Source organism: Sander vitreus, chromosome 24 (assembly GCF_031162955.1).
Source record: "Sander vitreus isolate 19-12246 chromosome 24, sanVit1, whole genome shotgun sequence".
Classification (NCBI taxonomy): Eukaryota; Metazoa; Chordata; class Actinopteri; order Perciformes; family Percidae; genus Sander; species Sander vitreus.
The window spans coordinates 8,803,994-8,816,445 of record NC_135878.1 but is presented as its reverse complement, the minus strand read 5'-3'; the positions used below and the strand labels follow the sequence as shown (position 1 = coordinate 8,816,445).

General features: G+C 41.2%; 1 protein-coding gene across 1 annotated transcript; it reads left to right on the top strand.

Annotated features, from left to right (window-relative positions):
* Positions 1 to 1,498: 1,498 nt before the first annotated feature.
* Positions 1,499 to 12,110, top strand: LOC144512912 (splicing factor U2AF 35 kDa subunit-like). The gene is made up of 8 exons (XM_078243888.1): positions 1,499 to 1,573; positions 3,046 to 3,133; positions 4,927 to 4,993; positions 7,750 to 7,799; positions 8,983 to 9,081; positions 9,351 to 9,484; positions 11,634 to 11,732; positions 11,821 to 12,110. The coding sequence occupies exons 1-8, from the start codon at positions 1,530 to 1,532 to the stop codon at positions 11,930 to 11,932; spliced, it is 693 nt and encodes a 230-aa protein (XP_078100014.1). The 5' UTR covers positions 1,499 to 1,529; the 3' UTR covers positions 11,933 to 12,110.
* The last annotated feature ends 342 nt before the right edge of the window (positions 12,111 to 12,452 follow it).

The window sequence follows — 12,452 nt, the reverse complement described above, 5'->3', positions numbered from 1 at the left end:
TGTGTGGCTGCTATCGGGCAACATCATCAGCTTATGGACTGCTTATCTGTCAATGAGTCAGCCTCATTCATGTTTTAAAGGACCGCTCAAATAGATAAGTTTTGTGGGCTTAAATGATAACTATTTTCTATCAACTTGTGTCCCTTTAAAACTCGGAGGAAATATAATATGCACAGTGAAGGTTATGTATGTAAGTATCTAAATCTGAAGTCCTGTTTCTACACACAAAAGTAGGGTAAATAAGCAGTTGTAAAATGTAGGCCCACCTTTAACAAGTTGCTATATCATAGGTGGCCTAGTCTATATACATGACATTCCACTTCCGGGATTGCTCCGGTGCTGCCGGAAATTCCGCCGAATGTCCCTCATTTAGGCCTGGATGTCTGTTACCTTGGAATCTGGTGGATTTCTGAGGACTATGGTTAACTGCTCCTCAGATCTCTGCAGGGTAAATCCAGACAGCTAGCTAGACTATCTGTCCAATCTGAGTTTTCTCTCGCACGACTGAAACAACCTTTGAACGTACACATGTTCCACCAAAACAAGTTCCTTCCCGAGGCTATTTTGCAGAAGCGCCGTTGCTCCGTACAGCCGCCCAAGACGATTGTGATTGGTTTAAAGAAATGCCAATAAACCAGAGCACGTTTTTCTCCCATCCCGGAATGCTGTGTGGACTAGCCAGACCCTCCTCCACAGCGCTGTGGAGATAGTTCTGGAAATGCGAGAGGTGGCCTGACCCTAACAATGCCTTATATGAGCACTTTGTTTTTCATATAAAAACGTATTCTAGCTATCAGATAATCATAGTGGAATGAAAGTACAAGAAGTATTCAGATCCTTAAGTAAAAGTAACAATACCTCACATAAAAATACTCCCTTACAAGTAAATATGCCACATTCAAAATGTTGAAGTAAAAGTATAGAATTACTATCAGCAATATGTACCCAATCAAAAGTAAAAGTAGGCTACTCAGTAGGTGCTTTCAGGGTGTTGTGGTATTTTATATAGGCCTTCATAACATGGGATTATTAGGCCTATCACTGATGCATTGAGCTAATTTTAACTAGCTTATTTTATACCCTGGGTAGTTTCATCAATAACACTGCATCATATTTTATAAGCAGAAGAAGATAAAAATACTAATACTACAAGTATACTACAAGTAAAACAAGTAGTATGCCTATGTAATCCTACATCACATCTGTAGACTACTTACTGTCCTAGGATGTTAACTTTCCACTACTGGGATAGGCTTCTCACTTGTTGTTGTGCAAACTCAGGGGAGAAAATGAAAATGTAAAATTACAAGTAAAAACTGAATAACTTAAGGACGAGTAACGAGACAAGTAGGTTTGTTTGAGCTAATAAGATTATCATTGTTATAAAAATATTTTTTTATTTTCTAGGACAACAGCGCAGATATGTGGCGTTCAGGGTCATTGCAAGTTGTCGGGTGGGTGGTCGTGACTGCGCAATCGCCGTCCCTTTACGTAATGACGTCAGTCACTACGTCTCCGACGAGCCGAAAATGGCGGAGTACCTGGCATCCATTTTCGGTACAGAGAAAGACAAGTAAGTTTTATTCAATATCTATTGTAGTAGTCGCCCAAACGATAAGTGTTATGCAAAGTATGTTCGCAGCGGTTCTTTTTCATCTTCAGCGGGGTTCAGTTTGTAGCCGCAGCACTGTTGAATGTCCTAGTCAATCTTACACTAGCAACAGGAAGCTAACGCTCAGCTAACACATTGAATGAAACTCAGGAAGGCACCTCAGCTAACCTGCAGCTGCTGTGTGCTGTTGGTTTGCGCCAAAATATGTCATTTTGCAAAGTTTTCACTAGTTTATTGGTAACGTTACACACGTAAATATTGAAGCATACTTTGCAGGTCATTTAAAAAGCCGGGTAACGTGTAGCTTAATTAATGAGCTTGTTAGCAGAGTTGCCGACTTGCTCAGGCGGATTGTTTTGTTCCGTTTCACCAGTGGAGTGCCACTGCAAAATGCATCCCCGACACAATAAACTGTTTTACAGACCTGAATATCGCGATATGTTCATTCTAAATGTATTGCAATAATGTGACCATTGATGCTATTCGTCCAAGGCAAGGCACCTTTAATGATATAGCCATTTCAGCAACAAGGCATTTCAACCTGCTTTAACGTTACATACAACTATGAAATATAAGAATAAAAGTTACAGTGCTGTGTAAGAAATGAACAGTTACTTGATTTAATAAAAGGCAGCGTCAAACAAACGGCTAAAGCCTTGTTTTTAAAAGAACTGTTGAAGGGGTGGTATCTGAAATAAAAAAATGAAGGTAACTTTTGGTTAAGATAGCCAAACAGAGAATTCACTTATTTGATGTTTAATACAATATTGTTGTAACGTAATTCCCAAACAATATCTAGTTGATATTGTCTAGTTGTAATACTTGTAGGTAATACAGAGAAATCCCATGAAAAGACCAGAAGCAACATTGATCTGACGAACAAGTGTTGCCCGTGTGCCATAGAGCTCCATCATTGTCAAAAATATATATTACATTGCCCTGGTGCCCCAAATTCTCATTTATATGTCAACATCTGTTTGTTCATCTCACTTCAATTTTATTGCTGCAAACTGGCATTGTCAAGCAGACAAACTGACCAACACACAGGCTATATAATAATAGATCGATACTTGCTGTCTGTGTATCGATACAGTATTGCCATGGAAAAGATTGCGATACTATGCTGAATAAATTTTTTCCCCCCACCCCTACTCATTTAGTGCAGAAACTCTGCGGCTTAAAGTAGTCCCCAATAAATACACTGTTAACTCCTGGTTTAGCACCACATTGCCCAGCTTTATTTTTTTGTTAATTGCTGAAACTTTTAAAGAAAATGTTATGTTTTTTTTTTTTTTAAGCTAGAAAGTCTTGAGAAATTGTTGTTTGTCTTTTGGATTTTGTTGACGATAAAGATTTTGAGGTCCTTATCCTTTACTGAATCGATTGAAACAAAGTGAACTATAGGTATGATGACGCCTTTCCTTCTCTTCCAGGGTCAATTGTTCCTTTTATTTTAAAATTGGCGCTTGCAGACATGGAGACCGCTGCTCGAGATTGCACAACAAACCAACCTTCAGCCAGGTGAGGATCACACCGCAGTGTTTCTCCTACAACAATGGCTTCATTTTGAGATTCGCATGTCACTGTTAATGGTAAATCGACTGCTATAGCGCTGTTCTAACAGACAAGGTGCTTTCCAATTCATTCAGCCATTCACACACATACTCATACAGTGGTGTCGGCAGGGCTGGCCATCTGAAGCAACTTGAGGTTTAGTGTCTTGCTCAAGGACACGTCGACATGGACAGGGATTGAACCACTAACCCTGCGATGAATGGACGACCTGCTGTACCTCCTGAGCCACAGCCGTTGAAATATTTTGTCCTTGTGCCGTGTAGCCGATTCCACAGTGGATATTGTGTGAACACTCTATAACTCATGAAGCTGATTGCTTTTTTTATTGCTGTTTGGAAAAAATATATTGAAATACATCTAATAGGTGAAAATGTGCTACGTAATTTTGTTTTTAAAGATATTTTTGGGCATTTTTAGGCCTTTATTTAAAGGATAGCTGAATAAATGAAAGTGGAGAGAGAGAGGGGGAATGACATTCAGCAAAGGGCCGCAGGTCGGAGTCGAACCTGGGCCAGCTGCGTCGAGGAGTAAAGGCTGTTTTACGCTTCTGCGTCAAATCGACAGCGTACCCCCGCAGACCCCTCTGCGTCGACGTGAAACCCCCCCTTCCGAGCCCTCCGCCGTAGCTCGACGTGCATCTCCAAAAATGTGTAACTTCGCGTCGAGGCTACGCAGACCGCAAGGACCGTGATTGGTCAACTCGTCCTGCGTGTTGATAGTCGGTGTTTCAAGCAGCCTACTGTGGGGAGTAACAACATGCTAGTTCCCTGAGATAAGCTTTGCAAATAAACTCAGACATATTTTGGTTACAATGACGGGGTTATCCGTTTGTAAAGTGTCTATATGTCAGTAACGTTTTGAAATGAGCACTTCGCCAGCAAGCAGTACTTTGTGGGCAGTTTTGCTAAAGTTTGCTTGCTAACATGACATAAACTGGCTTGGCAGACACCTCGCAAATAACCTCAGACGTATCACCCCCTAGCGTTATGGTGGTGAAATGCACCGCGATGCAAAGCAAACCCGACGCAGAACTCCGAAAGGGTCACGATGCCGTAGCTACGGCGTGGAGTTGACGCAGAAGCATAATACAGCCTTTAACCTCTATATATGGGCGCCCGCTCTACCAACTGAGCTATCCGGGCGCCCGAGTCATTTTTTGAGTATATATGTAAGTAATCTCTCAGACGTGGCCTGTTTCCTTTGGCATTAGACCTGGGAGTCAGAAGTGTTTATGTGCAGTGAGGATACGCTACTTTGACAAAGTTTGTATTGTTTTTAAATGTTAAGTATTTCCTTAACCCATGTGATTTTGGTTAATGTGTCTGCAATTACTTACAGAAAAAAACCTGCTCTGTCAGCCATTCCCTGTTTTGTCATTTCTTATTCCCAGCAGTTGTATTTCAGAGCTCAAGTTTGGGACTATGATTAGAGAAGTTCATAATTGCAAGTTTGTTCTTTTTACTATAAAATTGTACATTTTAATCAGTCTTTGTAGGTGGGCGAAGGTGATTTTTTCCAGAAGTTATTTTGAAAAAGATTAATATGTGTACGTAAGTGGAAAAAACAAAAGTGGCACACAAATGCAGACTTCTTTCCAGTTTCAAAGGAAACGCCTGCATGAGTATCAAAAAGATGTAAGGAGGCTTGAATAGAAGTTGATGTCATCAGAAATCGATCGAAACTAGACATTTATCAAAGAATCCTATCTGATCGCATGCTTTTTGTCCTTTCCCCTGCAGACCATCTTGATTCAGAACATCTACCGTAATCCCCAGAACAGTGCACAGACGGCCGACGCTTCTCGCTGTAAGTTATACATTGGTCAGCAACCTCCCTTTGTGTTTCCTAAAAGTGGTGCTCACATATAACAAACAGATGCGAGGTACTGCTTTGGCCCTGTTAGTTGGAGACCCGGTTGTTGTGACCCCATTTTCGCAGAAGTATACCAAACAAATATTTAGTCATTTGTTGGCCATTACCTAATGCCAACAAAAAGCACAAACACCTGCTGCTGATACTTTCACCATCTGTTATTCAACCTTGTGTAGCTGAGCCTTCACGCCAAAACACAAACAGCCCAACAGACTGCTGATTATATAAGTAAGTACAGTTTATTTATGTAGCACTTATCACAGACAGAGTCACAAAGCGCTCCCCAGGCCAAATACATAAATGCATTATAATATAAAAATCTATAATCATGAAAAGCAAATAAATCACAGTAAGTTATAGTGAAACACAAAGGCATAAAATACATATGAATACAGTCAACACTGTCGTTAAACGAACACCTGACTGAAAAGATGCGTCTTTAGCTCATTTTTACAAATGTCAGCGGAGGCAGCCATTCTTAAAACAAGAGGCATTATGGTCGAATACCTAAAACGGTGTGTTGTGGGTGTGCACGGTTAATATGTTGAGCCCATACAAACGGTGCTTATTAGGGTGAAATACCTAGAACTGTGTGTTGTAGGTGGGTGCAGTAAATATGTTGAGACCAGTCTAGTAGAGCTAAAGCAGTACCTCTCATACAGGTAAGTGTGTAATGGGCAGGAAGGCCTTAGAATTGACTTGTGTGTTGTTCCTTTGGGCCTCGTATTTGCATTATGCATCCCGTGTATATATAAAAGCATTGCATTCACTCTGCCATTGATAACATAGACATTATTTACTTGAGCATCACGTGTGACTGTGGATCTGGTGAAATGTTCTTTATCGGCACCCTTACTCCGACAGCAGGCTTGACCTAAAATGACCTCTTTGTTAGTTTTGATTGTGAAATATAATCGTCATCTGCGGGGTTGGACTGTTGGGACAAGTTTTTTTTAGTGTGGTTTTAACTCGTATGTTGAATGTTGCAAATGTGTTCGCATGCATGTGCTACAATTCAGGACCATTTGAAATCGTTAACGTTTTTGGATACCGCTTCAGGTCATTCTCTTTGATTCAGCACCTAGACAAACAAATCTAATGTACCAGCCATAAAAGTGATCCATAGTTGTGAAGAAGTAGCTAGCGGTTGCATCAGAGCAGTAAAGTCTGGGTCCAACATTTTAACATTAATACAAGCATGACCTGGATCAGTATGTGTTAGATGTCTTGTTTTACACCTCCCCAAAGTCATACTTTATACTCAACAAAAATTATTTTTGACCTACTTTCTGTAGATCACAATCTATCTATCTAAGCTCTACTAAACAAATATAGTCTCTAATATAAATGGGAATTTAAATCTAGTATACATACTTAAATGTTAAAATTGTAGCCCATTTTCTGATAATTACCCATATATATATATATATATATATATATATATATATATATATATATATATATATATATGGGTAAGTTAAAAACACCCCCAATAAAGGGGAAAATAAGTGAATATCTCAAACCATGAATTCTAAATCAGTGAGGGGTTCAGGCAGTGAGCTTCACCTCCCAATAAATAACACAGTGGCCGTTTCTGAGATTTTGAAGGCGTCATATAATTAGCGGGAACTTGCCAGATGTAATAACTAAGGACCACAATTTACTGATAGAAAATTTTCTAATGAAATTTTTTTCTTCCTCAGCTCTTTATTTTGGTTGATTTATGTCACAGACATTTACGTTTTGTATTTCAGACCATTTCCCTCTTGAACATTTCCCTTCATAACCTTCAAAACTCTGCCCAGTCTGCTGATGGTTTACACTGTAAGTTCTCCCTTCATCTGCAGGACCCTCCAGCACTGACTGCACTTAATTTACTGTATCACACCTCCCCACATAAATTTGGCGTAGTGTAGGAACATGTCCTCTAGAGATGTCTAATGCATCACATAATTTCCTGGAGTTAGAATGACCGGCCACATGCTGTTCTGCAGGTATTCTCAAACCACCCGAGGCTATGTCGTGCAATAATGTGCACACATTTGGGGCCAGCTTCCTTATTTTGCTGCCGTGAAACTGATGTGTTAGACTTAAAAGCTATAATTAACTTTCTGTGTTCTTCGCTTTGCACTTAACACTTTCACACGGAGTACACTTTTTTTGTTGTTGCTTCTGATTCATTAAAGCAGGTTTCTACTAGGGCTGTCCTCAACTTAGAAAATTCCCTTTTATGCACTGTATATATATAATATATATAATAGCCAGGGGTTGTCATGAAGTAGTTAACCTAAAATAAGTACGTTATGTGGTATTACGTCATGGCCCCTCTGCACATGATGGTACATGTAGTTACACAAACAGTCTTGTAAAGGAGGTATCGCATTGGCAAATCCTTTTGAAGTAAAACCCCGCTAACCAGGAGGAGGGTCAGCTCTAGTTTTTACCTTGCTTCGGTGTAATAGGTTGGGAGAGAGTAGACTGTTTGTTTTTCTGGCAACAAATAACATACACACTCTTTACCCTTTTGTTCGATGTTTACAGGGTGTAACTGTTATAGCAAGACCTATCATGACACGTCGCTACAGTTAGATTTGTTTTTGTTAAAAGCTACACGGTCCATTTGAAGACTGTCTGTTGCCAACGGCGTCCATCTAGCATGGGCTTGACTGTCCCTTGTTGACATTCTGTAGGTGCCGTCAGCGATGTGGAAATGCAGGAGCACTACGATGAGTTCTTTGAGGTGAGTGACCTTTTGTGCCGCCGGCTCGTCCTCATTCCACGCGGCGTGACGTCACGACCGCATTATCTGCCTTTAGGTAGCACATGGCAACCGAAAGGAGCGACATGACATGACAGCAAGAATCATTACATAAAACATAATCATATTTACACAGCAGGAATATGCAACAGATGCTTTTACACATGGAAAATGAGAGGTACCATCTTTGATTTTTGATTTTCTATTTACCTAATTGTGACCTGAATATGTGGCTTAAATCATTCAGGATAATCTTTGGATTCAAATCTGAAACTCTACGTGTTCATGTTAAGATACGATGGCACAGGGTTGTCTACATTTCTCAGCTGGTTTTGAAATGCAAAGCAACGTGATGAATAACCAGGCAGACTTTCAATACCAACGACACACGTCTAACCCACCATCTAATAACACTCATTTCAATATAAAAGAATGTTTTAATAAGGGGTGTTAAATGAACTTCAAGCAAATATGCTTCAGTTGTGAGAACCTGTTGCACAGAATTATTATTTGTTAGCTTCTATACCCAACGTCTAAACCAGGGGTCTTCAATGTTTTTCAAGCCAAGGACCCCTTAACTGAGACAGAGACGGAGCAGGGACCCCCCTACTACATATTGTATAACATTGCCTATTAAACTGGGCTTACAATAACATGTGGGTGGCCTAAAGCCTTTATACATTACCTTTTTAGTGCATTGAATACTAAGATATTGAAATAATTGTTGGTATGGATTTATAAATAATTTAGTGTTAAACATACGTGTGGTGGCCGGTTAGCTCAGTTGGTAGAGCGGGCGCACACGTGCAGAGGTTTGTTCCTCGACGCAGAGGGTCCAGGGTTCAGAGCCGAGCTGTGACGGTCCCCCCCCCCCCCGTTGAAGATCTACAGGGTTACCCCCCAGGAAATTGGTTGGCTGAGGTGTTAAACTTGGCTAACCCATTTTCTTGTTAACAGGTGCACATTTCAACATTGAGATAAGACCAGACTACAGAGCAGCTGCTTTCCTCAGACTGTTCCCTAACTCACCCTTTGCACTGCCACCATACAAAATACATTTGTTCTGTTCCCCCCCCAATTTGGTTTGACTTTGAAATGAATCTTGACAAACGCCTGTTGAAGAGGTTCATTGTTTTGTTTTTTCACTCTCTTATTTCCGATACAGGAGGTGTTCACAGAGATGGAGGAGAAGTATGGAGAGGTGGAGGAGATGAATGTGTGCGATAACTTGGGCGACCACCTTGTCGGCAATGTTTATGTTAAGGTTGGTGAGGGATCTAAAAGTATTCATGAGAGAGGTGGAGCTGATGCAAATAAGATTTATATGAATAGTAAAGATTAAAAAGACTGAATTGGACTGACTGTCATAAAGATGTAGTTTAATTTAGTTGGAAAGTGGCAAGTTATTCACTTCACCAGTGTAAATTCAGCGTCATTGAGTCAAATGTATTTGTTTTTTTTTTAGTTGCCACTGGTTGTTAGTTATCCTAAGCCATCCTTAGTTCTTCTAAGCATGTGTATCTCTGTGTGTAGTTTCGTCGCGAGGAGGATGCAGAGAAAGCAGTCATGGACCTGAACAATCGATGGTTCAATGCCCAACCTATCCACGCAGAGCTCTCCCCCGTCACTGACTTCAGGGAAGCTTGCTGCCGCCAGTATGAAATGGGGTAAGTGTAATAAATCCTTTTTAAAAACGATAAATTTTTTGAAGATGTATAACCTAACAATATTGCGATGACTTAGCCACAAATTTTCGAGCAAAGGGTTACTTGGATCTTAGTCCATATGCTTAGCGTTCCACTTCCGGGATTGCTCCGGTGCTGCAGGAAATTCCGCCGGATGCATGTATTTTCCGTTTCCTTCCGCTTTCTTTGTGTTGGAATTCTAAATTCGGTGGATTTCTGAGGACTATTGTTAACTGCTCCTCAGATCTCTGCAGGGTAAATCCAGACAGCTAGCTAGACTATCTGTCCAATCTGAGTTTTCTCTCACACGACTGTTTTGCAGCGGCTCTGTGCGGAGCTTAGCACCGCCCATGACGCTTCTGATTGGTTTAAAGAAATGCCGTTAAACCAGAGCGCGTTTTCCTCCCATCCCAGAATGCTACGTGGAGTAGCCAGACCCTCCAGTAAGTGCAGTAAACACAATTTACATTTCAACGGTTGCAAGTGTTTACTGCAATTACCAAATGTTTGAATAAATGCATTTACCAGCACCTGATTGGAGAACTTTTTGTTTCCCTTTTCACTTTATCTGATCGGCAAATGTCAAACAAGAAAAGCAGAATAGCTTAGCATATAGTCTCTGTGACCTGCAAATGGAATTAGAACCCCCTCCCCCCCTCCCCCCGCAGCTAGATGATCCAAGGCAAAGCTTCACTGTTCCTCCTGCAGCTCAAACTGGATTACTACCTGGAGAAAAAGGCCCACTGCCCTGAGGCCTAGTATTTGAAGGGCTTGGAAATCTCCAGGCTTGTGAAACTGGTTGAACTACCTGGAAGCTTCTTTGGGTGTAGGTGCCATTGAAGCACAATATCATCAGACATAATGGCCTAAAGATGTTTTGGGTGGTTGCTTCACTGCCTAATCTTAACAGAGGCTCGCTCTCTCTCTCCTCAAGCTTTGTGATTCAAAGTGCCCATATTATGAAAAAATCACTTTTTCTGGGATTTGGGGTGTTCTTTTGTGTCTCTGGTGCTTCCACACACATACAAACTTTGAAAAAAACAAAACATCCATGCTGTTTTGAGTGAGATACTGGTTTCTGAATGTGTCCTGCCTTCAGTCTCCGGGCGAGCTGTTCAAAATCTGCACGGCTTTCAACGTCACTAGCCGAAACGAGCTGGCTAACCGCAACCGTTAGCATGCTACCTCGTTCTCAATGGCAAAGCACTGCTACAACACACACAAGTTCACCATAATCTACAAAAGAAATACTAACATGTGCGCCCTTGTTTAGAATAAGTCTCCCGGCTAATCCTGCCTTGTAAGTGACCAAAGTTGGAGAAACAGCCTTTCTTTTACTCTCTATGGAAACGGCTAGCTAACATGATCCTTACCTAGCTACTGCGAATGTGCGACTACAAACAAAGATAATACAGAAGAAGAGATGTCTCACTCTGTAGCTGAAACAGAGACCTGGACACAGAGTGAAAAGAGGATCTGCAGCAGTGAGAGAGAGCTGTGCAGTACAACAAAAATATTTTTTTTAAATTAAACCATGTAAACCTATTCTGGTACAACCTTAAAATACAATTATGAACCTGAAAATGAGCATAATATGGGAGCTTTAATGTTGGCTATTCCTAAATTACTGCGTTTAATCAAATTACCGCTCGGTAAACCTGAGGCCAGCATAGAAAAATCTCTACACACTGCCCACAGAGTGAAATGAACATGGAGTAAATCGGGGTCCCAGAAGCTTATTTTTGCCCCAAGGACCCCCAGCAGGGGATTCGGGCCCTGCCAGCAGCTAGCACGCACGTGCCCTTCAGCAGGGAAAACATAACCAGCTGCATGAGCACTGTGTGAAATACCACATTCACTTAAATGCCAAGATAAACTTTGTCCTTGCACAGTGGGAGGAAACTGCTCTCCTTTCTGAGTCCCTCAGTGTTTTTCCATTGGATTGGGCGTTGTTTGCTCTGCCAGCGATAGGACAAACTTAGTTTGGGAGGAGATAAAGATCAGATATTCTACTTGGTTGGCTGGCATGCTCTTCCGCATGTAGAACTATGAGCCAACTTTTCCTCATAGCCCTGCTCCGCCAAATGCAAGCCAAGCAAGTTGTAACCCTTCATGTGCTGTTTTCCTCCAGAGAGTGTACCCGAGGGGGCTTCTGCAACTTCATGCACTTGAAACCCATATCGCGGGAACTTCGAAGGGAGTTGTATGGCCGCCGCAGGAAAGGGGGAAGGTATAGAAATCTTGGAAGGTGAAACATTTATATTTAAGGATCAATCAGAATTTGCAAATCATTTTATTTTTTTGTTCTCTCCGATCAGGCCCCGCTCTCAATCGCGTTCCCGTGAACGCCGCTCCCGCTCCAGGGACCGACGGCGGGACCGCGAGAGGCCGAGAAGGTCGAGGGACCGAGAGCGCTCCGGGAGATTCTGAAAGAAGCCAAGACCGACCCAATGTCCTTCCAAATCCCTCTCTCTTAACCCCAGCAGTGATGACAAAGTTATTTTCTTTTTTGGTGAATTGTTGGAAGTGTTTTTTCTTTTATTCCCTTTTTTTAAGACAAGCTTGTTTTGCTTTCTCAATAAAACAGATTTGTAATTCTGCACTGGCACCACTTGCTTATATGAACATCAACTTATATCTTACGTAGAGACCTTTTTTTATACAAGGAAAGGTCTGATTATTAGTAGACTGAATGTGTGTGACATGATAAAAAAAAAAAAAGTGGTTACTTTGGTGAGGCCCTAGAAGCTGCAAGAGCAAGAAGTTGCACAACTAATATAAGTTTAGCCAAGATAGGTCTCAAAATATTGAAGATTTAAGAGCATCTCATTATTTGTTTGAGTGCAAAGTAGGTTGATATCCGATGCTGACTAATGCCAAACTTTACATCTGTCAGGATGAATATCTATTTGTCTGATCCTGTTGTTGAAATGTATGCTACTTTATTATA

What these genes read in the sequence shown, in the direction of transcription:
- LOC144512912 (XM_078243888.1), top strand. Translation starts at nt 1,530, where the DNA reads ATGGCGGAGTACCTGGCATCCATTTTCGGTACAGAGAAAGACAA. An exon ending in ACTACGATGAGTTCTTTGAG is followed by an intron (nt 7,800 to 8,982) that starts GTGAGTGACCTT and finishes TTTCCGATACAG; the next exon opens with GAGGTGTTCACAGAGATGGA. An exon ending in TGCCGCCAGTATGAAATGGG is followed by an intron (nt 9,485 to 11,633) that starts GTAAGTGTAATA and finishes GTTTTCCTCCAG; the next exon opens with AGAGTGTACCCGAGGGGGCT.